The sequence below is a fragment of the Maylandia zebra genome, linkage group LG8, assembly GCF_041146795.1.
Source record: "Maylandia zebra isolate NMK-2024a linkage group LG8, Mzebra_GT3a, whole genome shotgun sequence".
In the NCBI taxonomy this organism is placed as follows: Eukaryota; Metazoa; Chordata; class Actinopteri; order Cichliformes; family Cichlidae; genus Maylandia; species Maylandia zebra.
Window position 1 is genome coordinate 23914450 of NC_135174.1, and position 23479 is coordinate 23937928.

At 41.6% G+C, this 23479-nt stretch overlaps 1 protein-coding gene and 1 long non-coding RNA gene across 2 annotated transcripts in view; both read right to left on the reverse strand.

The window, feature by feature from the left end:
• The window catches only part of LOC143419975 (uncharacterized), a 102061-nt gene extending 100113 nt beyond the window's left edge, over positions 1 to 1948 (reverse strand). Inside the window, exon 1 of the long non-coding RNA XR_013099999.1 lies at positions 1892 to 1948. This is a non-coding gene — a long non-coding RNA (uncharacterized LOC143419975). The remainder of the gene's footprint in view (positions 1 to 1891) is intronic.
• Positions 1949 to 3300: 1352 nt separating this feature from the next.
• On the reverse strand, positions 3301 to 22026 carry hs3st3b1b (heparan sulfate (glucosamine) 3-O-sulfotransferase 3B1b). Its single transcript, XM_004556701.4, has 2 exons — positions 21150 to 22026; positions 3301 to 6354 (listed from the first exon to the last, which is right to left on the reverse strand). Exons 1-2 carry the CDS (start codon positions 21728 to 21730, stop codon positions 5736 to 5738), a joined length of 1200 nt encoding a protein of 399 aa, XP_004556758.2. The 5' UTR covers positions 21731 to 22026; the 3' UTR covers positions 3301 to 5735.
• Between the last annotated feature and the right edge of the window lie 1453 nt (positions 22027 to 23479).

Below are 23479 nucleotides of genomic sequence, written 5' to 3' on the forward strand. Positions count from 1 at the left end.
GTTAACTGCAATAAGGCTGACTGTCTGTGACACAGACAGCTATAGTTGGTAGCTATCTAGGCATCACCACATCTGTGCGGATGCACTTTGGAGATTTTTCGTTACGATTGCCTTATAAATAACATGGCTTGCTGTGTGGTTAATTGGAACTGAAAATCCATCCATTAAGTCTGCATTCCAGGTGCTAATTAGCGGGCATCCAAGCTTGCTACTGTTACTGACAATTTACCCTTTTCTTTTCTCTCCAAAAAAGTGATGGTCCAAAAGTCTTAAGATAATGGCCTCACAAACCGCTTGGTGATGGCACAATTTGCTTTGCTTGCACTATATGGTCGGAAAATATAGAGGCTTATACATTGTGAGAATTTTGGAAGACCAAGTAAATTCAGTAACAGTTTGCCACAGATGCCACATTCCTTTCCTCTGGACAGGTATGTAAATACATCACCTCTGATATTGTGAATGAGAGCCCCGTTGATACAAGGAGGTACTTCACAGCCTTGTAAATAAACTGCCCTGGAGGTATATCTCATTATGAGCCGTGAGGAAACACTGCCTGCTTTTACAGGGAGTGAGGGTGTGGGTAGGGAGAAAGGGCATTTCCGATAAGGCAAGCAGACCCACCGCTACCAGCAGCCAAACCTCCCACACAGCTATGGGTCACATGAAACCACACATGCCCCCCACTTCTATAACCACAGCACCACGCTGAGAAGGAAACAGAAAAAGAAAGAATTTGCCAGGATGCCCCACTCCCCGCATCCACCCTACCCCACTTTCCCACCCCTTTCACAGAAAATCATCCTACAACACTGTGTCTCACACCAAATGCAATCAGTGAATTTGATAAGTCCTTATTTCAGTTTTTGTGTGTTTTATAGGAAGAGTAAATAAGAATTAAAAGGCACTAAGAAACAGCCCTTGCCCATGCTGTGCACTGAAATGTAACTAGGATTTTGATGTACTTTGTACTCCTATTAGGCTTAAATTCATATTTAAACATGGGCGATTAAGTAAATAAAATTATAAAGTAATTGATATATGAATACACGGAACAAAAAATACAAAGCAAGCACACAGCAGAGAATGAAGACAGTTATAAGCTCCCTGACAAAACTAGTTTGAATACAGAATCTACTGAAAGCATTAGGGGTATGTACTGTGGTACAGATGTTTTCCTGCCTTCATATCTGATGCGTGAGAGAAAGTTAGTGGTTAAATCTGTAACCTCTGCACGTGCAATAGTGTTTTTGGCCTAGACACCTCACCCCAAGTAGCTCCTGATTGCAGGGCAGCACCTTTTTTTGCACGTGTGTAAATGAGTGAATGAAAAACATTACAGAGAGCTTGGCAGGTTAGAAGGTACAGAACTGTAAAAGTGCAGGTAATTTACCATCTACTTTATCTCTTAATCATAAGGCTTGCCATCACTAAAACACTGGAATATGATATGTATTCCACATAGACAGGCGGACCTTCCATACTATGAAGTATAAGAGCAGCAGCAGTTTTTCTGTATTTTACATTCATAAGTATAATTGTCTGAAGCAAACAAAGTGCTGATAAGAAGTAGAGGACAAGCCCAGAGTTTACAATTAAGCATCTAACACGAATGAAGAATAATAAAGTAATGCCACTGGAGTTTAACACTATTTGTGTTACGTTTAGTTTATATCTACCATGCACGGGACAAGATAAAGTGAGTTTCTCATCAAACGTTTACATTTCGGTAAAATGCCAAAGAGCTGAGTGCAATTGTAGACGTCTATTCTGTTTAGTCTATTTAAAACGACATTGCCGTAAGCTAAAAAGAATCCACAAACAACATCCACGCATTGCATCCATGCGGTAGCGAAACTCGTTCAACTAGAAACATGCATGAATGACCTACCTAAGAGACGTGAAGCATCGGTCTTTGACTTTTCAGCAAATTACGCATTTTTGCATCCTGATCCAAAGCTGCAATATTATGACCGGACAACAGCTACTTCCGGTCCAAAGCCGATCTATATGGAAGCCCAAGAAAGCCAGTAACTAACAAATGCGCTCATTCCTTCCACAAACTCTCCATGAAGCGGCATAATTGAACTGTTAGGGGAATAGCTTGATAAGAAAGTCCTGCATTATTAAAAGTGTGTTTCATATACTTTTTAGAAAATGGCCACCTGATGTCTGCTGGCAGTTGTTGTGGGGTACCAAAACTCAAAGTGGCGCCATTAAATTAAAGGGTCAGTTCACAGAAACTGCAAATATGAAATATCTCCTTTCACCACATAAAGTAAAGCTGAACAGATGTGAATATTCTTTTAAAAATCTGGTATGTGTGGTTACTCTAAATATGCACTACAGACTTTATTTTGAAGAATTTGAAGAACATAAAGTAGGAGTCACACCAGGAGGCTTGTCCTCACTACATCTTAAAATGCCTGGATTTATCCCCGCGCAGTTTGTTTAAAATATTCTCAAGAACATCTTACACAAAGAACTGAAGAGCATCTGCAGGTTGTTTACATTGCTGTATAGTAATAGCAGGCAGTGTGTTGTGTTTGCGGCTGTACAGGAAATAACTTCTTATGAATGCCATCACATAGTCAGGCCATTCTAAACAAAGAAACCATTTCATTTATACTCTGTATTTCTATACAAAGAATTGCAGTAATGAATGTAACTTTGAGCATGCCTGTACACCTCCAATTTTTATACATAGACAGCAATAATTTAATAAAGAGGCTTTAATATATTTTGTGTAATTCATATTCATGTGTTGATCTCTTATAGCTATACCTCATATTCTTGCAGTGCTCTGTTTTCTTATTTTTTTATTCGTTCTAGTTGCACATGGAAACGACATTACAATCCTGTGTAAGTTACATATTACAGAACTGACAACAAAGTTGACTTTGAGTTTTCACAAGTGTAGCTAGCTAAGCCATATACTTAGAACATATCATGACTGGCTGAAGCTGACTCGTGAAAAAGAAACTGTAAAAATAAAGCAGTTAAACTTTAAAAGGACATTTAACCATAAAATCTGTTTTAGTGTACCTACTATGTCTTTTTTGATGCTGTTTTCCTAATTTCTTTTCCACTTTGCTTGTCTTGTCTGACCTCATGCCACTGAAAATACTAAACAAATAACATAGCTTGGTGAATTACTCTATTTAAAACTATATACACAGATAAAACCACTTGATGGAAAAGATGTAGTATGTAATAGAATATGCAGTATTCATGAGAGTACTGTATGCAGATGGTGTAGTCCTCGAATAGAATCAAGGATACAAGTCAAGCACCAGAAGATTTGGTAAAATATATATTTTTTTATTTATTTCTTCATACAAAGAAATATTATGAATGTTCAGTATTTAATCATCTAGAAACATCTGCTCCATGTTGCTCTTGCATTGTGTAAAATTAATTCCTTTGATGTACATACCACAAAATACTTGATTTACATGTCTTTTTCATTTTTGTACATACAGATCTGCTAGACTAAATACATATAATATGTGGATAAGACAAACATTTCTAACATTTTTAGATCTGAAAACAGGCTGAATAAAACTCAACCATAACAGATGCAGCAACATGGGAGTAAACCCATGGGTGCAAGGGTTTTATTTTATTTTTTTCTTGTTTCTTTTTTTTTTCAGATATCCCCTCAGTAAAAATGAACAGAAGTCAAATGCAGTACTCCCATCAGCTTACAGGAAAATGTCCGAGTTTTCTTCAACAACGTGACAGCTTGCTGAAAGAGGTCACCATAAATGCTTTTAATAATCAAACATTGCACTAAGGAGAGAAGAGGCGATGAAGGCTTTCTTCAAACACGTTCTCACTAGGAGTACCATCGCTCAGGCAGAATAAAAGCAAGCCTCAATCACCCCTGCTAGCAACCATTGGTTTGAGGTGAAACCAGGTAGCTGGTTTCAAATGGAAAATAAGAGAAATAGCAGAATAAGTGGTTGCCTGTTTTAACGCAAGCAGGCTAACTGTGTTGGATCCAACAGTTGAAGAGGCACAACATTTTCTTATTTTAATAAGGACAATCAGATTTGACTTTTCACTAAATGGCAGTCTGACTTGAATGAGTTTTCTTGTGTGGATAGGTTGTCTACATTCAGTCTGAGCTCTGCATAAACGCATTAAAACCCTTCTCTGGGCGCTAATAATTAATTTCCATCATGCCTGCATTTTCATAACTGATGCCACACCGAGCATGCATAGCTTAGTATAGCACAGCGTAGCGTAGCATAGCGTGAAAGCAGCCCCGTGCCCTTATGATGGTGCACCATCCGCTGCAAAGACATCACTTCAAAGATGATCACCACACATTTTCTCACTCTTGCATATCAAGAATTCAAGTAGAAAGACAAAAACTAAGAAGCAATGCCGGGGACAAAAGCAGATCGCGACTAAGCCGTGTGAAACATGATATCGACATGAAGTTTTTTTTGGCAACGAGTGTTAAGATTGAAGAGATGAGACTTGAGAAGAGTGAATAAGGCATAAAGTATAACGGCCATGGATGATGGCACATGAGGTTTTCTGATGACACAAGAGGTTAGACACCGAAACCCTGCCTGAGGCAATTCTTGCTGTGCTATGAGTGCTTCACAAAAACCTTTCCTGTTCCTTTGATCTGTTTAGTCTGGGATCTAAGATGGGGCCTGGTGGACTTCTGTTTGAAGAAGTGCCATTTCAGTGAGGCGAAACCTTGCCGTCGTCTCTCTGTCATCTTTTCTATCTTTATGCTCGATTTCAGGCAGATATGCCTCTGCTACCTCACGCAAAGAAGAAGAAAAGAAAATAGGACGCGCTGTCCCTGTGACCCGCTGTGCACCAACTCCTCTTTTCCTCAACAAATCAAATGCCTCTCAAGGAAATTTGATTGAGACTTTGTGTGACCTTTGAACTGAGTAGATAGGGCAAAAGCCTGGCTACCAGCCAACACTACTTCAAATGTGGAGCTAGAGAGCAGAGGCTCGATCGATCTGCCAGTTACCTTTACTTGATTAGCATAACGTTAACATGGGCCCTTATGTGGTCCGGGATAGGATTTAACATTTGATGGATGGGCCATTCATTAGAGCAGGCAGCAGGAGCACTGAGAATGAAAGGGCAGCTGTATACTTTAAGCATGAGTGACACGATGAGTATCAATTAGGTCTATTGATCTACCTGTTATTGAGTGGAATGGGACAAGAGATGTGCTGCTTAGGGTCAATGACAGAGCAGGAAAATTGCACCATGAAAAACCTAGAAGGATGTGAAACACCTTAAAAAAGAATGGCTTTGAGAAAGGGTATGAAGAGGATGAAGGTAAAGTGTGTGATGTAAGTATACATGAAGATTCTCCACTTCTCTGTGAGCACTCTGTACCCGTAATATGGTGCCTCTACACTTTCCGCCCTAGTTTCTGCTTCAATCTTCGCTGATTATCTGCATTATGAAGCACCAGTAAATCCACTGAGTTTACAGGACCACAAGGGAGGAGCATGAGAATTCAAAATAAAAACGAGGAATGTTAAAAACAACACGTGGGTCAGATGTTATGTACAAATATGGTTAGGCAGCTTAGTGAATTAATTGCTTAGAAATAAAAATAAATTATTATAAAATAGATTTTCTGTACATTTTACATATACATAACAATATCTCCACATCTTGCCTTTGAATTACAGAGGAAAAAAGACAACTTCTCAAAAAATTAAAAAAAAAAAGTCATTTTCACATCAATCCCAGCCAAAGTTATGTCCTGTCATCTGGTAGAACTTCATGTTGAAGGGCCTGTAGAAGTCTCGTAGTCTCTGCACCACCTCAGGGTCAATGTTTGGATGGGTTCGCCCTTTGGTTTTTCCAAGGCAGTGGGGCTTGCTGCTGCCTTCTGCTTTCTTCAGGCACGGGAATCCCTTGGTCTGGTTGAAATAAAAATGTTTGTCTGTGATGATCCTCTTGAGCCCGAGAAAGTCTTGCACACGGCCCAGCTCTCCAGCTGGGTCGCTGATCAAACGCTCGCCGCTCACAAACAGGATCTGCTCCATGGGGAAGTACTGCAGCCAGTTGTCCAGGTGCTTGGCGTAGATGCCAATCTGGATGGCGCTCCATGACGTGTCAATGAGCCCTGTAGTCCTGTTTTTAAAGGTGAGGCTCTCAAACGAGGGAATGTCAGGCTTCTTAGACAGTGTCTGTGTGTAGTCGGAGATAGCTCTAGTGACAGGATCCCTCACTACGACGATCAGCTTGGTGTTCCGGGACATGGCGGAGATTCGGGCAGGAGCTTCCCTGGTCACAAAGTAGCTGGGAGTTTTCTCCATTGTGATTTGGCCCTCCAGGGTCTTGGGCATCAGCTCCCTGCAGAGAAAAAAGAAAGCAGGCCCAAAAAGAAGGTTAGGAGAAGGGTAAGATGCAGTAAGTTCTTGCATAATGTAATCAAGTTGATGGAGTGTACTGTGCTCTGCAATCAATGACTCACTAAGCCTGTAAAGCCTTATTATAGGGCTTGAAAACCTATTAGTGCAGGCAGCTCTCCAACATCAACAAGCTCACTCACTCATGAGATATCTCACTTCTGAGAAAAAACAGAAAACCTTTATTTACTCCAGAATCAAACAACTAGAGGAATTTCTAAATGTGACCAATCCTCTCGTTAACCATATTAGGTTTTCTAAGCCTTGCACAGACTTGCATGGTTGAGAAGACAAATGCAACACCCAGATCACCTAGAAGGGGCAAGATTTCATTTCATTTCATTGTGAATAATTCTGATGAGCCTTACAGTGTATTTTCTTTCCAAATTAACTCACAGCATGTGCAGATTCCATTATCTGATGTGTCTTCCCTGAGTTGCTTTTCCCCAAACCTCACTGCTGGATATGTTTCAAAGTGGTCACATTTAATCAAAATCTCTTGATATGCCCAATGGAGCAAACAGGCACAAAAAATTTGCCTTGCTGATTCAGGTATAGATGGCCACGGTTCTCTACCACCCTACTGGACCCCCAGTAAATGCAGCACCACAGAAAGATGATGATGTTTGTTTCAGAAAGGTTTTTTTTGACAAGAATGGCTTTGGTTTTGTGCGAAAACTGGCAAATGGGCTTTAAACATATATGTTACATGCAGACATATAATCAAGAGGTACATGGGAACAACTGGTTTTGAAGGAAAAGTGAACGCACTCTGCTCTCTCCGCATCGGATTTCAGAACTAGTGGCCAAACTCAGAGTCTAGATTATGGTGGAGGCGATAAGAGCGGTTTGACTGACATTGGGATGTGGATCGCTTTTCGCTGTTTGGCCCCCAGACCGGGAGAAAAAGTAGCCTGTGTAATGTACGTGAGATCAAATATGTTTCTGTTTTTTGCTGGATGGAAAGGATTCAAAGGACTGTTACACACACACAAAATGGGCTGAAATTCAAGACATAAAACATCCCAACAAAGAATGAAGAAAAAGCAGTTGAAATCATTCAAAGGAAGGGAGAGATAACTGAGGGCATTGATCTATCAGGGAAAACACTCTCACAGATAAGGTTCCTGTTAGGCTGTTGTAGCCTGAAGCTCGCCTTTGTTGTTAAGGCCAGAACACTAATAGCCCATTGTGTAGACAGTACTATGGTAGCAGATCCCATTCAAACACTTTGTAATCCTACACAATATGTTTACAGGTGACAAAGGCTGAAGACATTCGGTACATTTAGATATTTGTAATGCTTGATTCGTTCCCAGACCTCCATCTGCTCCTCAGGAATATACTCTAAAGGCTGGAATCTAGTTCATGTCCATTTAGCTCGTGGTTAATTCATGTAACATCAGCTCTCTGTCGTCAATGCACATATCAGTGCGCACGAGGTTGAAAAGTGGGGAGGGGAAAAAAAATACCCAGGGTAATGTTGGGTAATCACTAAAATGTCTCATGGAAATGTTGTTGGCATTTGTGTAATCTTAATGCAGTGCTTGTGATCTAATTATGATGATATCATCTTGATTACTGACACATCAGTCGAGTGAACGGAGCAAACGAGAGGGAAAAGCGAGCTTATTTCCAAACATTAATAGCCTGTTGAAATCAGAACGTGCACGCCAGCAAGCCATTTCTGGATGTATAAATGCAAACAGCACATGAACACACGCTACGTTTTTGAAAAGCACCTCTTGAATCTCCTCAAGGAGTATAAACCAAACATGCTTGAGTCAAACTGCATGCCATTCTTCATTCTCTCGATGCACAATGGTGATACTGCCTGCAAGCTTTTTGTCATTCCTTGTGCTAACATACAAAAAGAGTTCAGAGCCAAACAGAAGAGGCAAATGGCTCCCGAGCTAATCCGATTTCAACACGACAATGTGGCATGGAGATAGGGAGGAGGCCTGAGTTACAATGTGCATAGTGATAGATTATGCTGATCCAAGCTCAGGGAATCCTAAAAAAAAATCAAGTGTTGGGGGTTGAAGGAGCATAAAACTAGGGGATGGTCAGAAAGTGGCGAGGAAACCCCTAAAAGGCGCCAAATCCACAAGAAGAGGGCCCCCCTAATAAAAAATCTCCACCTCAGACTTTGCCCACTCTCTCTGCCAAAGAAGCCGGAGGGGAAAAGGCAGGAAAGGAGAAAAGAGAGAAAAGGAGGGGAATTTAAGTGGGACAAGTAGCTCTTGGAAAAACAATGCCTATTATGCTCTCTTTTGATTTATGAGGTGCTGCTTTTAAAGATTCCGTCAGCAAACAGGCAATTCTGTGACACCGGGCTCCTCTTTTTTCCTCCTTTTCTTTGAAAGTGAGCCTTTGTCCCTGAGCGGAGGGGTGAGCAGGGCAGTGGTCAGGGCACAGGGGCGGGGATGGGGGCAGGGTAGAGAGGGGGCAGAAAGTGGAGGGTGGGTGCTTACTGGGGCCTGAGTGGAGCACTTCGCCATCCTTCTCAACCTCAAGAGAAGCTGTTTGGAGAGCTCTTAAGTGAAACGTGTGCCAAAATTGCCCTGCAAACATCACCCTGTCCCCTTTAGATAAAAGCAACTCTTGTCTTTTATAGGAAACAATAACACTCCAAATAACTTATTGGACCTCATATAGTATATCACAAAGAATTCTTTGCTTGGTGGCACTTTTGAAATTGTTATATACATATATATACTTATGTGTGTGTGTGTGTGTGGACATCGTTTTCCATTAAGAATAATTCCAAGTTGACAGGTAAGCTAAAAACAGTGATAAGACAGAAAGCAGAAGCCGCTGTCACATGACAGCATCAAAGAAGGGCCAGCGGAGCGGCCCTTTGGCCTGCGCTTTAAAGAGCCCTCATCCCATCAGAGCTCAGAATGAGGGTTATTTCGATCTGATGTTTCTGCCTCCCTCCTGTCACATTTGATTCAATGATAACGGGCTGCCACTGAGCTGTCTGTTTCACAGCATCCCTGACAAAATGACTGGTTTGCTCAAAGACAAAAGGAAAAAAGCTATTTGGCGTGCGTCTGTCGATTTTATATTTGATACAAAAGGTTTTCAATTATCTCACATGTCTGGATGTTGAAAGCATTTGAATCTCAAATTAGGGTTTGTTTATTTGAATACAGACAAATCGGAGGGCATTCTGTATCGACCATAAAAAGGGAGGGTGTGGCTTTACTCGCGTGGGCATTTAAAGCTAATGCACTCTGATTTCTATGGCTTGAATACCCTGGAGTGAGTATTACCGTCCCATGGGAGGTAACAACACCCACAACAACAGTATACAACAGTATACACTGTACAGTGCTCTAAGCATGTTTATGTACAGGCTCAATTAACCTGTCAGCATACACTAGTGTAAGAAAATCAAACAAATCGGGCACTTCAGAGGAATCAAGCACTTAACTTTGTGCTGAGTTTTCTTTACATTCACTCCGGTCTCTTTTCCAGTGATCTAAGAAGGTTCACTCGACCCTTGGCAATCAGGCCTTGAAGTCCGATAGCAAAGTGACACTTCACGAGTATAAAGCAGGAGAGGGAGGAAATGAGGGAAGAGGTACTGAAAGGCTCCCTTTCTTTTCCAAGGGCCTCCTTCCGAGACCCTCTCATGAACCAATGCGCTGAACGTACAAGCATTTTCAGGAAATACAAAGACACATCTTTATTCCTTACTTGATGATAAGGATCTCGAAAGCCATTTGTTCATTCACAGTCCAAAGTGTTCCTATTTCCATCTTTTCAACCCAGGAGACAACAAGCATTTGAGCCTGATTTGGAAATGCAGGACATTTCATGTGCATCACGAACGCATATGAAAGAATTCATGGATGAGGGTTTTGTTCATAGTAGCCTGCATGCTATGAAACAGCAGTAAGCAACATGTTTACACGACATGCGCACTACAGATGCTACTGAGGGAGGCAAGCATGCACGGCTCTGCTGGTTCACGGAATATTTTCAAAGTAGCATTTAAGTACATACAGAAGCCAGACATTTTGAAATACGCTCCACAGTGCCTGGAGTCTGACATTATATTTACCACAGAGCATGGCTTTGGCTGTAAATTAAAAGAATAAAGAAGATGGTTTATGGCCACTCCAATGCAGAGAGGGAGGAGTGCTCTGAATGGAGTCGCAGAAGCTTCATCTGGTCTCTCTTTCAAGCACTCGAAGAGGAGTCCAGGTGTTAGTATGTGGTCACTTAGAGCTTTTTGACAGCTCATTTCCTGGCTGAGAAGAGCCAGACACCCCTGCTTAAAGATGAGATCTTGCAGGAGTATAGGCTGAAAGGTGTCTGTGTGCATCTTTATCTTACAGTTTGATGGTGATATATCTTTGGGAACCCCAAAAACTATACATTCCTTTGGCCATACTATTGAGTAAGTCTCCATATGTGCATGTACATTTCACACAGACCAAAGTCATGCTACAACCTCAAATTAACAGCCTGGCTTCAGTGCATAATGGTTTCACTGTAAAGAGAAGGTGGCTGAGTGGAAGCCCCTCCAAATCTTCTGTCTGCTAAAGGGATTAATAATGCAGGCTAGCCTAGTATCACACACTCAGACCTTGAGAGCAGGACCCTGCATGGGATGGGGCATATCTTGCAGCTAAAAGGAGGAGTGCTGCTTGAAAGCAAAATTCCTCCTCCGAATTGCTGGGAATGCTGTTGTCAAGAGTGCCTGTCAGTATTAATGGAGTTACTGCAGACCACTTCCCACCCCTATCCCTGTTCCTCTACTAAAAAGCGATTCTGTTTAGAAAGTCCCACCGTCTCACCAACAATAGTACCCATGGTCTTGACTCAAGGTCATACCTAGAACATTTATCACAGCATTTCTGCTAACAAGGTCTTATCAAGAACGGAAGGAAGGACAAAAAGGAAATAGCCAAAGGTTCCACAGCCGGGTCTAAAAGGTCAGGGTGTAATTATTCGCTAGCATTTTAATCTTTCTCAGAGCAGCACAGATTGCAGAGGACAAACTGGTCAGAGCTCTGTGACACTTTGACACAGAAATTCTGGGCTTGAAGTCCTGATTTGGTTGATAAATGTAACTCCTAGGCCCTGAACTCCATCAAGACATTGCGCTATGTCAAAGCAGCCTGGGAATATCCTGACCCTCCAAGTAAACAAAACAGTTAACCCAACCGTCGCAACCCGTCCATCCATCATTTTAAGCTGAAGTCAGGGAGTTGCACTTCACTGATGTGGAGCTTTTTTTTTTCCTCTTCATTTTAGCGCCTCTTACAGAAGGAATGTGTGTGTAAAACAGTGTGTAGGAGTGGGAGCGTGAATGACAGAGACAATGTGAATCGACAAGAGAGGGAAAGACAGAAAGTGGGAAAGAAGGGGAGTCAGGCCTTGCGGTTTGCAGACCATGCACACTCGTTTGGGCTCATACCCAGCCTGGTTTTGGAGGCAACATCAGACACAAGTAAAGCAGAATAAATAAATAGAGAACAAACCACCACATATAATGCCATGGGCTTCATGTTTACCCCCCTCTGTAATGTCCTGAAAATACTTAAGTGAGGTTGAGACATTCTTCTCTGATGCTGTCGTGGTTACCTTATGATGGGTAGCGCTGCAGAGGCGTGACAAGCACAAATTATTCAATTTTAAAACTAACTATAAGTTTTCCTATTCGGAAAATCTGTTTTCAAGTGCATTTGTTGCTATCTGGCACCTTCGGAAAACAACACTGGAATGTGTGGAGCCGCAGAGATTATTCAGGCCTGGAACCACACCGGCCTGTGGCCATAGGCGGCTGCCTAGAATTACTGAGTGTTAATAACCCTGCAGCGAAGCGAGGGAGCCCACCATGTGGCATAAATAAAACAGAGGAGTTGGTGAAAGGCATGGCGGGGAGAAGAAAGTAGCAGTAACTCCTCCCGTTTTGAATGTGCAACTCTTCGCAAGTGCTGTCCTATTTTTCCTCCTTCGGGCTTTTAAAAGCATCGGCCAAGAAGAAAAAAAGTAAAAAGCTTTAATTGGCCAACCTTAAAGAAGTGAAAGATCCCATCATCTAAGCATCACTTAAGACTACATCTCATCACTTTGTTTGACATGTGATACAAGATGATTCACCTGACACCACCACAGCAATCAAGCTACTCGCTGCGTGTGCGTCAGCCATCAGACGGACACGCTGTGAAAGCCTCCACTTTGTGATACTAGCCAAAATTTGTTTAGCACTAGTAATCCTCTTTAATTAATGTGTTTGCTTGGGGTGTTTGCTGAAGGTGTTACCCCGGAGCTAGCCACGCATTCCACCACTCCATCAGTATCAGGGTGCGACTGGATGACAGCTGGGATGAAATAAACCAGTGAACCGTAAAAGAAAAAACAACGGGGCAAACAACAACGGGGAGCTGCAGGTGAAGACTCGGTTTGTGTATAGGAGCAAGTGTTTGCCTACTCTGTGTGTGTCTAAGCATATCTGGGTGTTGATGTGTGGGTGTGCAGTCAGAATCAGCCATTCTGACTGCTTTCCTGACGCTTGACATGCACCAAGAGGCACATGACTCCTTGATCTAGCTACAGCAGAGATGAATAAAAGATGAAACAGACTCAAGAAGAACTTACGTGCCACCACCCCCACTCCCTAGGCGCACACTCAGTCACACACAGAGAGACAGAGGGAGCGAGCAAGCTACTTTGCATCCTGTTTGAATTGGCTGTCATCCGTAACTGCCTGCACACCTTTTTGAAGACAGGTGAACTACAAAGTGTGTGTGCAAGAAAGAGGGGATTTCCTGTCTACTGTATGTCACTCACCAAGTCCAAAACCATCTCTGCGTGTGTTTGGGCTCTATCATTTTGCTTCTATTACTCACACTGCAGCTGTTGCTGCAGGTTAATGGTTTACAAATTCCTAAAGACAGCCTGCCTCCCAAGCAAACATATAATTAGCTATACTGAGTAGGGATAGCATGACAATTAACCTACTCCTTTCCGAGATGGAAACAGTGGCAGAAGCAGTTTTTATCCTTTAATCTCTCTCTTTTCCTTGGTCTGAAAGGATAGATTTTTTTATATAAATATACAATAACATCTCCAAGCAATAACTCTGTCTTCAGCTTTATAGAACTAAGTTATGTTTTGCTGCATTGTTTGCTATAAATTCCATTCAGAGGCATTTTTCGCTAAGGAGGTGGGCAAACAGAGCTCTCAGTACACAGAAGAGCAGGGTTTCCATCCAGATTCCAACTGGTGGTTATGTGTTATGCTTTGCTAGGGTTAGAGAAATACCGTGGTTTTAGTAAATAAATATGTTACATGTCAAGTCACCTTCCTGAATTCTGCAAGTGCTTCCAGTGCTGCCAGGGTCTAAAAATAGCAACGCAATTAATAATTTTGCAGTATTTAGGAGGAAAAAAAAGAATGTTGCGATTAAACACATTCGTGATAAGCTCACTTTGATGTATTTCTGGCTTCCAAATGCCAGCGCACATCCATAATTTAACAGACATGCCAAAACACAGAATGCTCTAAATTTTCCGATTTGGAAACTATCTTTAGTCTTATTTCGATGGCACTCTTCACACAAAGTTAGAAATCATCAGGCTTTTCATCTTTTTTTCAGCAAATAAAATTTAGTCCACCTTTCATAAATAAACTTCACTAAGATCTTAATATCTGACTTCCTGTTGGGGTGTTTTGGTGTTAAATTAGCACATAACCGCTACAGTAATATTAATATAACTTACAGATAATGGAGGAGTAGTTTTTGCTTCTAAAGTAACTGAGTGCAGTTTTCAGCTTTAGATCAGTTAAACAAGGAAGAGAAAAACTGCACGTGGTGGAAAAATAATTGGCATTGAGTAGAGTTTGGCCAGGTTGTCTTAGAGGTGAGCTGAAGTGTTCTTACAGCTCTTACGAGAGCCCAACAGCACTGGGAGTACATCTAAATGGAGAGAGTGACTAGTGTCGAGCAGCCAAGGTGGAGGGAGACAGCTCAAGGTTTCTAATGAGCTCTGCTCTTTTACTGCCAGGCTAATGGAAACCTCGAGAGACCTTCCTTGCATTCTCTTTCTGTGTGTGTTATATGTATGTGTGTGTGTGTGTGTGTGTGTGTGTGTGTGTGTGTGTGTGTGTGTGTGTGTGTGTGTGTGTGAGTGTGTGTGTGTGTGTGAGTGAGTGTAAGAGAGAAAGCGTGTCCTCCTTTCTCCCACAGGCAGGCTCGCTCTCCAACACCCTAATGGCTACCTCTGGGACTTAATACCTGGGACAAGTGAAGCTGTAAAGGTCTACCGTCATCAGTTTTTTTCCGTTCCTCCCACTCCTAAATTACTTTTCCTTTCCTTTGGAAAGGACATAAGACTCACCTGATTAACCTACCTTTAGAAGAGTAACAGTAAATAATTAACAAAATGGTATACGGGTGTCTGTCTCCAGCAGCCTCCAGGGGAACCTTTTTAATGTGCCAGAAAGTGTTTATTTAGCAGCAATGACTGACCATTAACTCTGGAGGGAGGATGTCTGGTTCTGTTCTGACATGTAAAACAACATCCAAATTATCACCTCGTTAAAAAGGGTCTAATTCACACGTAACACAGAGGGAGGGTTTGTATACCGCTTTCTCCATCCTAAGCTTCCTTTCTCCTTGCTCCAAGACCACTTCATTTGAATTCTTTGCATTTTATTGTTGGTGGGCTTGAATTACTTTGGCATTATATACAGAGAGATTTTACATCAATGCCATTCAAGCCTCTTTTTATGATGCCATTGTTTATTTACACTGACACAAGCCAGTGTAATGCCGCCCCGGTGTGTGATTTTGCATAGCACGCTGGCATTGTGTAACCAGAGGAGTTTGACATCTAACAAAGCAGCGCCAGTCCTGACTTACACAGATGTTACTACATGCACTGCAATCCCTAAGTCACTCCAACATAGCCCCCAATCCAACCTTCCTGTTATACAGAACTGCAAAAAAAAAAAACAATGCCACAAAATGTGTCTTTTAAAAATGTGTTTGTGTGGGTTTATTTGTGTTTGTTTGAATGACTTTGTCTTCTTATTCTTTGCATCATCCATTTGAGTCAAATGTTGACAGCAACTTCCTGTCAGCCTCCTCTTTTATCCTCTGATTCAGCAGGAGGTTGCTGTCTGTTGCAGCTATATTGTCTTCACTGGTGTGGCTAGTGTTCTCTGCACACCAACAGGAGAAGGATGGGGGATGCAAACCACCACGGCACAGCGCTGCCACTCCCTTCTCCACAGGTCTCCCCTTTCACTATTAACCGGTTGTAATTTGGGGATAAAAGCTGCCTTTTTTCCCTGCTTCTCCACCTCCCCCAAGGTCACTCTGTATTCTTGACCGGGCTACGCCAGCTTAGGCAAAGAGGAGAGGGCTTCCCTCGCCCCTCTACACTGACCAAAGCCTTCTCTGGTAGTGGGTCACGGCTGGTCATCGAGGCCTGCAGTGAGCCCCACCCAGAAATGTAAAAACCAAGTATGACATGTGACACCATTCTTGTACATCAGCAACACAAGTGCGCAGCTGGAAAACTGGAAAAGAAGGAAGAGATTTGAGGATGATGTTTGGGGGAAGAACTGGGAGGCACCGATGAGAAACAGGGTGCCACTGACGAATAATCCACCCATATGGGAACTGAAGGTGGAAGTTTAGCCAACACGGAGGCACAGTTTCAAACTGCTTGTTTTCACGTTGGCCACTGCTATTGAGGATTTGAGCAGAGGATGTGAACCTGCTGTCAGCTGTACGGTTGGCTGGCCGGGCGCTCATTCCCAGAGGAACTGTGGAGTTCCAGGAATCAGGAAACAATCAGAGGGCCAAAGTATCTAATCATGAATCTGGCATTGTCTTTACTGCAGCTCCATCTGAATGAGAGCCACTTAAACTTTCAGTACTTGATTTTTATCAAACACAGTTTAAAAATAATGTTTTTTTTAAGTCTTCCTGTACATAACTCAGTAGGTTTTCTGCTGTCGTGCGATTGTTTATGAAGCGTTGTAAGATCCCCTGTGGGGCTTGTAGCTTCCAGCAGCTTTCTGTAGCTCTGCAGATGGTCAACACACAGACCCTGTCAGCAAGCAGACGTGGGTCTGACCTCAGTCAAAGGCTCTTAACCCACCTCTACACATTACCTCCAATCAAGCCTGACCAATCAATACTGGCTATCCCAGAGGGGTCAGGCCATGGAGACATTTGTGTATGATGTCTGACAGTTTCAGTCTTCTGTGACATCAACTGAAGATTATTTGTGGTTTCACAGCTGAGCCTATTACAATAACGCTGTATGTATTGAATGAACAACACGTCCACGTACCCACTGACTTTTCTTAAAACATCCCGTGTATGCAAACATTAGCACTCGATGTTTTGTTGGTCAAATGATGCTCTATAGAACCAGGTGGCCCTTTTGGCCATTCAGAGGAAGAAAGGAGGGTGAGGTCAGTAGCAACAGAAAGTGGATGGGTCACCTACATGGAAATAGGAGCTCCCCTGTGGCGAGCAGATAAAGGACGTGCACCCATCCAGAACCGTCTCTGACATGGTCAAGAGATGCAGTCTGACTCCACCTCAAGAACTAGCAGTGGGGGTAGAGATAAATAACGGCTTTCAAACAGTGCAGACTTCCGCAAGCATCCTAAGTCTGATAGAGGAACTTGGTTTCTTTTCATTTTTTTTAAAGGAAGTTCCCCTTTCAACAATGCTCCACTTGTCCTTTTGTGGTGCTGTAAGTAGCTTTTACTGACACTGCTTTTTAAGTCCGTTTACCTCCACGGTGTTTTATCACAGACTCGATACAAAGGTTGACCAGCGAGACATCCTGCTCAGGGAAGGCACCCATTCAGACAGAACAATCTCTACAGAACTGGAATCACCTTTGATTGCAAATCACATGAAGTGTGCGATCCAACTGTTATATTACTTTACTTCGACACACCACTTCTTTAAACTCACAACCAGAAGCAAACCTTTTTAAAAATTCTCATGCGGAGAACAAACAGCTGACAGCCTCTGATAGGTTCTAATTAAAACGAGCTTAGTAATAGCACAAGTTAACACCACAATATGAAAACCTATGACACATACCACTATATAGCCGTAAACTATGTTACTGCACCCTGCCCGACATGTGTACAGCTTCTCGTTTAATGCTAAAGCCACTCCGAGGGAGGAGCGACAGCGTCAACAGTGCCTGGGCCTGACAGTGAGCTAAGACCAGAGCCCGCGACACGACAGCAAAACCACAGCACAGTAATTACATATCAAAGCCCCTTCATAGCAAATACGGCTAAATGGGATATGAAGAGAGCAATATGCACCACAGACTGACAGGGCGGGATGAGGACTGTAGTCAACAAGAGTTAGGAATAAATAAAATACTGCAAGTTGAAGAAAACAAAGTCGGTGTGGAAGGAGAGAGGCCTTCAGCTAATGTGCATGAGTTAAAGCATGTTTCAAGGTGACATACAAGATCATACAAACTGAGGGAAAAAACTGATTTAAGCTATTCGCAGTTTCTTAAAAACTTCAATACAAACTTCTATAAACTCTCAAAAAAGCCAAACCACTCCAACTTTTTATGAGCGTTCCTGTCACTTCTCTCTGATTGTTTTATTCCATCAAGTGAAACACAGTTACAAACGTTTGCTTGCTAATTATCTTTGTTCTACACCAGTCTGTGAAAAATCACACAAAAATGAAAGTGGTTAATTTAAAAAAAGCACTTGCACTGTTTTCCCTGTGCTTATTCTTTGGGAGCTATTAGTTTTTTATTTTATGAATGACCTTACTGCAATTATGCCATTAATGTGTGTGCTATAGAGAAGCATACATGTTTTTAAAATTATTATCAGATAACACCGGTTTCGCTTACACTACTCCAGGGAACAGGTGCAAATAGAAAATAAAGAACCAATGTTCCTCTTCACATTCAGTCACAGTGGCCTGCTTAATTCTGAGTCACTCTTTCTGTGTGTGTGTGCGTGTGTGTTCGTCGGGGCTAGTTCATGCATGACCTCACTGCGAAAATGTGTACCTCCTGATACAAGGACCCCTCGGTCAAAAGCATGAATCATGTGTTTGTCTTTGGCACAACTAAAAACTGTCAAAGAACATCAGAAATCCACAAAAGGACTTGTTATCTCCACCTCCTTTCATTTTGAAACTTCTCTTCCCGCTGCCTGCCCGAGTCTTTTCTGCTCTCTCTATCTCTCTCTGCGGCTGCATTTACTTGGTGGAATTCCAACGCTAAATGCGTGCCCATTGGGGGAGGCGAGGATGGTGCAAGCTAGTTACAATGGTGCATGACAGGGAGATTGTGCAAATCAACAAACAATGAGAGGTACGTTACACAACTCAGACACAAACACACACACATAACTGTCTCCATAAATGACCATGATCTCTGATCACATTCCCACAGAAAATATTTCAATGCCACACAATTTTGCTTCTGTCTGGAAAATGTCAGTATTCCCCTCCCAAATTGCCAAATTGTCTCCAGTATTTTATTCTAATGGGACAGTGAGGGGGATCAGCAATGAATTAAGTATAATTTCCCTTCTCTGTCCATCCTCACCCTCGAAAAAGAAACCCTTTTTTTCACTACAGGGACTGCTTACACCAGCTGTTTCACTGTAATGTTCACTCCTCACTGCAGTTCTTTAATAGAAGTATTTCATAACAGGTTTTGCTGTTACCAATCTGAATGAACTTGAACAAAAAGTTCATGGATTTTTGTTTAACATAAGCACTGTTTAGATGTGCCTCCAAAGCATAAAACGCCTTTATCACAAAAAATAATGTGGAGTGTACACTGCTCCAGTGCTGTCGAATAGCTTGTGTTTCCAATGCAAAATAATCAACAAATAATAAAATTCTATCACAAAACCTTGAGTCCTGATTTCTTTACATGGTTTTGAAAAAGTATTGAATTTCATAGTCTAAAAGCTGACTGTACTTTTCCACATTTCCCCATACAAGAAAAGTTGGGCATGCAGTCGCTGGAAGTCAGTTAAATAACCGCCTTCCCAAACCAGTTAATCTGGCTGCAATAAATCAATGATTCTATCAAAGCGAGCACATGAAAAACAAATCACAAAGACGTGATCACAATTTAAAGTGTAAAATCTTTTGATGAACTTTGCTTTTTTTATATTCATACAAAACTTAAACTTAAAAAAATAAATAAATAAAGATGGTAATTAACCACATTGGGTAAATGTTTTTGAAAGCGTGATTATAACGTAAACAATAACATTGCATTTGTAGGTGTCATTTTATCAATTAGTAAATGATAATAAATCAATAAAATCAGTTGACCATTGGTAAATGAACAGCTGGAACTTTACCTGCATTTTAAAAATAGCTTAAAAAAAATACCTGAGCACTGATAAAAATAAGATAAGTAAAATATAACTAAAACGAAACAAAATATGTGTAAAACTAGTATTAGAATATATTTTTAAGTCTGTCTGTGCTGTGACCTGCCAAGTATGGTCATTAAGCTCAATAGTCCCTCAGCTCCTTATATTAACACTTAAGTGACCAGGATAATCTCAGACTGGACCTCTGAAGATGGTAAATGGCTTTTGTTCTATAAAGAATCCTTTCATTGTCTTTTACATGCCATTTACTTGCATTAAGCCCATTGACATAACAATAGCTGAACCCCTTTCAGAGCAACAAACACTACTAGGTAAAATATTTCACGGGACAAACATGTAATAATATTGAGATTTTTTTAATTTTCCAAACCTGATCTAACAAATCAACTGATTTTTTGCCTTTTTCTTAACTGGGTCTTAACACAGTGAGGTTGGTCAGATTTTCTTGAATTGTGCTTCGAGACTCTTTTCACAAGGCGTTGTAGCTGAGTAGTATGAAATTTGTCCGTATTTGCTCACTATAAGCGACGGAGAAAGGTCGGTCAGGACCTGACTGTACCCCGAACAAACGTAATAAATGAGAAATAATTTAATTAAAACCTCTCCTTGGTCGTAAAATAACACGACTCAATCAAAGAAACTGAAAAAGTAGGTTTGAATCTGACATACAAGCCTGAGTACGCATCCCCGTGGAGGTGCAATATTGCACTGTGTCCAACAGAGATCACTGCACATCGCAGAAACACGCCAATCTCACCGTAATCTCTATCAGGCTACATAATGCGCTTTCAATTCTTCGATTCTTTCAAAACAAAATTACGCACGCGATGGAAGGGGGAAAAAAGCAAGCCATTAACCCTCAAAATTAACAGTTAATTAAAAATGCCTAATCTGTGCTGCCGACATCCAAAAGGACGTAAACATACAGAACAAAGCGGAGGTAACAACCCGTGTGTTTATTTAAAGGTTTAAGTTGTGAAATAAACTCAAAACCTGCTGGATAATTGTTAGAATTTGGTGTGCTTTGATGGGCTCCAAATGAGTGACATATAAATCAATTTATGAGTAAATAGATTAAGCTGTGTTTAAAAAAAGAAAAATGACTTAAATGTTGTTGGATTGAAAAATGAACAAGCTTACAAAAAATTGTGTGCAACCTCTAAATCTGACGCACTTTAAAGAAAATCTACAGCCTTTCCGACCCTTGTTTGTCTGGCTTACTAAATAAATTCAGCATCGCTGTTCTGCACTGCATTGCAAATTCTTTCGTACAGTTTCTTCCCCCGGAAAAGTGTATTCGCCCTGCATCCAGATAAACAAACGCCCGGTGATTAGTTTTACCTGTACCACTGCAGCCCGTTGTCATAGTTGCGGTCGAAGAAGTGAGGCTCCGCTCCCACGGCTCTGATGTCAGGATGGACCCGGAGAAACTCCAGCAGAGCCCGGGTCCCTCCTTTCTTCACACCGATGATGATCGCCTGCGGCAGCTTCTTGCTCCCGGAGCCGTTGGAGAAGCTGGACATGGCGCTGGGCTCCGGGGCTCTTTGGTGCTCCCCGTGCATCTCGTCCCAGTCTTCGGCTCTGTCAGAGTCCAGCTCGTTATTGAGCAGGTCTCTGGACGCAGCGGTCCTGATGGACGGCTCCTCATAGTCACTCTCTATATCCTCCCAGGGCTGCGGTTTGGCCAGCAGTCTGGACACCAGGTCCGTCCTGCTGCTCTCTGTCCTCTTGCCCACCGCAGAACCAGTCTCCTTGCCCCGGTAACTCTCCACGACCAAACTTGGCATGGTGGAACAGTAGCCCACGCATGAGTACAGCATGTATACCCAGATTAAAAACATGATGCTGAGCAGTATTAGTTTCTTCTTCACGGGGCTGGACCAGAAGGCATACAGGTTGTGGAAAATCAGGCTATATTCCATAAGCCTTTCGGTTGAAAACCATATCCCAGCGGCGCATATTGCCTAACTCACTCCCGGTGGCACCTTTGCAATCCTTGCAAAATTAAGCACATGCTCATGAAAAAAACTAAAAATAAATAAACCCTACAAATAAAACAAACAAATAAACTAGCCTAAATAAAAGCGGAGGGATCGGTGCATCCAGGAATGAGAAGGCATGGAGGAAACGATAATCACAAGGGTGCTTAAATTTGGGGAAAGTGTTGAGTTGCGACAGGCGCAGCACAGCCCCGCGTGAGCCTCATCTCAGGTTTGCACGAGCTCCTGGGTGAGCGCGAGACCTTATACAGAGACGCGCGCGAGAATGACGGCGGCAACGGCCAATAGCCGCGAGGGAGATAAATATGCAAGGCTTATGTTGATACAAGCGGGCCAATCAGGTGGGAGCATGGGCGAGTCCGGCCGTGGGATCCTGGGTATGGAAATGAGGCGTGTGTGCGGGACTCTGCTGAGAGTTTGGAAAACTTTCACACCGGGCAAAGAGTTCAATTAGCTGAAGTTTTAAATGTTTCACTCATCGTTCACACAGTTTTTTCCCCCATCTATTTCCAAAATGGTTTTTTTTTTCAACTACGAATTCCAAAGCTAATGTTGTCAGAAATATGAAAAAATGGTGGTGAAAAAATGTCTATAGGCTACATAAACAGTGCAAAAATAATCTCAGTTCACAAACCACATAATTTGAATGACACAGACTGTGAGTGAATGCGAAGAAATGAGGAGGGCACAGTGCTGGCGGTTAGAACTGGAAACAGGAAGCGTTACTTCATTATTTAGTTGATATTTTGTACATATTATCAAAAATTTCAATCCTCCCCCCCCCCATAAAGAGCAATAGAACCTATTAACAATGACATACTAAATAATAACAACAACAACAACAACAACAACAATAATAATAATAATAATAATAATAATAATAATAATAATAATAGTTAGCCTATAACTCCCAGGTATATTTCCTTTGTATTAAACGTGTGTCTTAATTGGATTTTTTTTCGCGCATTACAATAACTTTGCTTAGTTCTCCAACTTAGTTTTGCAGTTTTTTCAGTACTCAGCACGTTAATTAACGATGCAAAGCAGGAAACAATACTTCGATAATCCAACATGAGTGCTCTCCCGGGCTTTGTTATTCTAATATCCTGCTTCTGACAAAAGCTTGAGAAGCAGAAAATCACGATTTTAATCTGCATTTATTAATCTTTTTTTCGTGTGTTTATTTATTTATTTTACTTTTAAAGAAAGTATGCCATGAAGGTGTCTTTATTAATTTATTCTTGAAAAAAAGTATCCCTCGCATTAATGTAGGCAAACTTTTAAAATATAGTTTGTTTGGAGAGGTTTTTTGGTCATAGTTCAGCCATCTTCCAAACCAAGGCATGCTTTTTATTTTATTTATTTATTTTTTATTATGATTTTGTTTTTTTATCTGAGAACTTCCAAAGCTCAGCAAACTCAGAAAATAAAACGCATCGAGTATCGGAAACATGCATTAAATTTTCATTTTAGAGAAAAAGAGAGGAGAACAGGGACACCGAGTGCTTTTCGATTGGAGATGACTCAAAACAGATCGATGATTTAAACCTCGCGGTATTTTAGCCCCTTTTATGAAACAGCCAACCCACTGATAAACTATTGTGGGTTTTTTTTAATGATTTGTGCAGCCTTCTTTTTCATGCGTGTTATTACACACGAACAAGCACGATT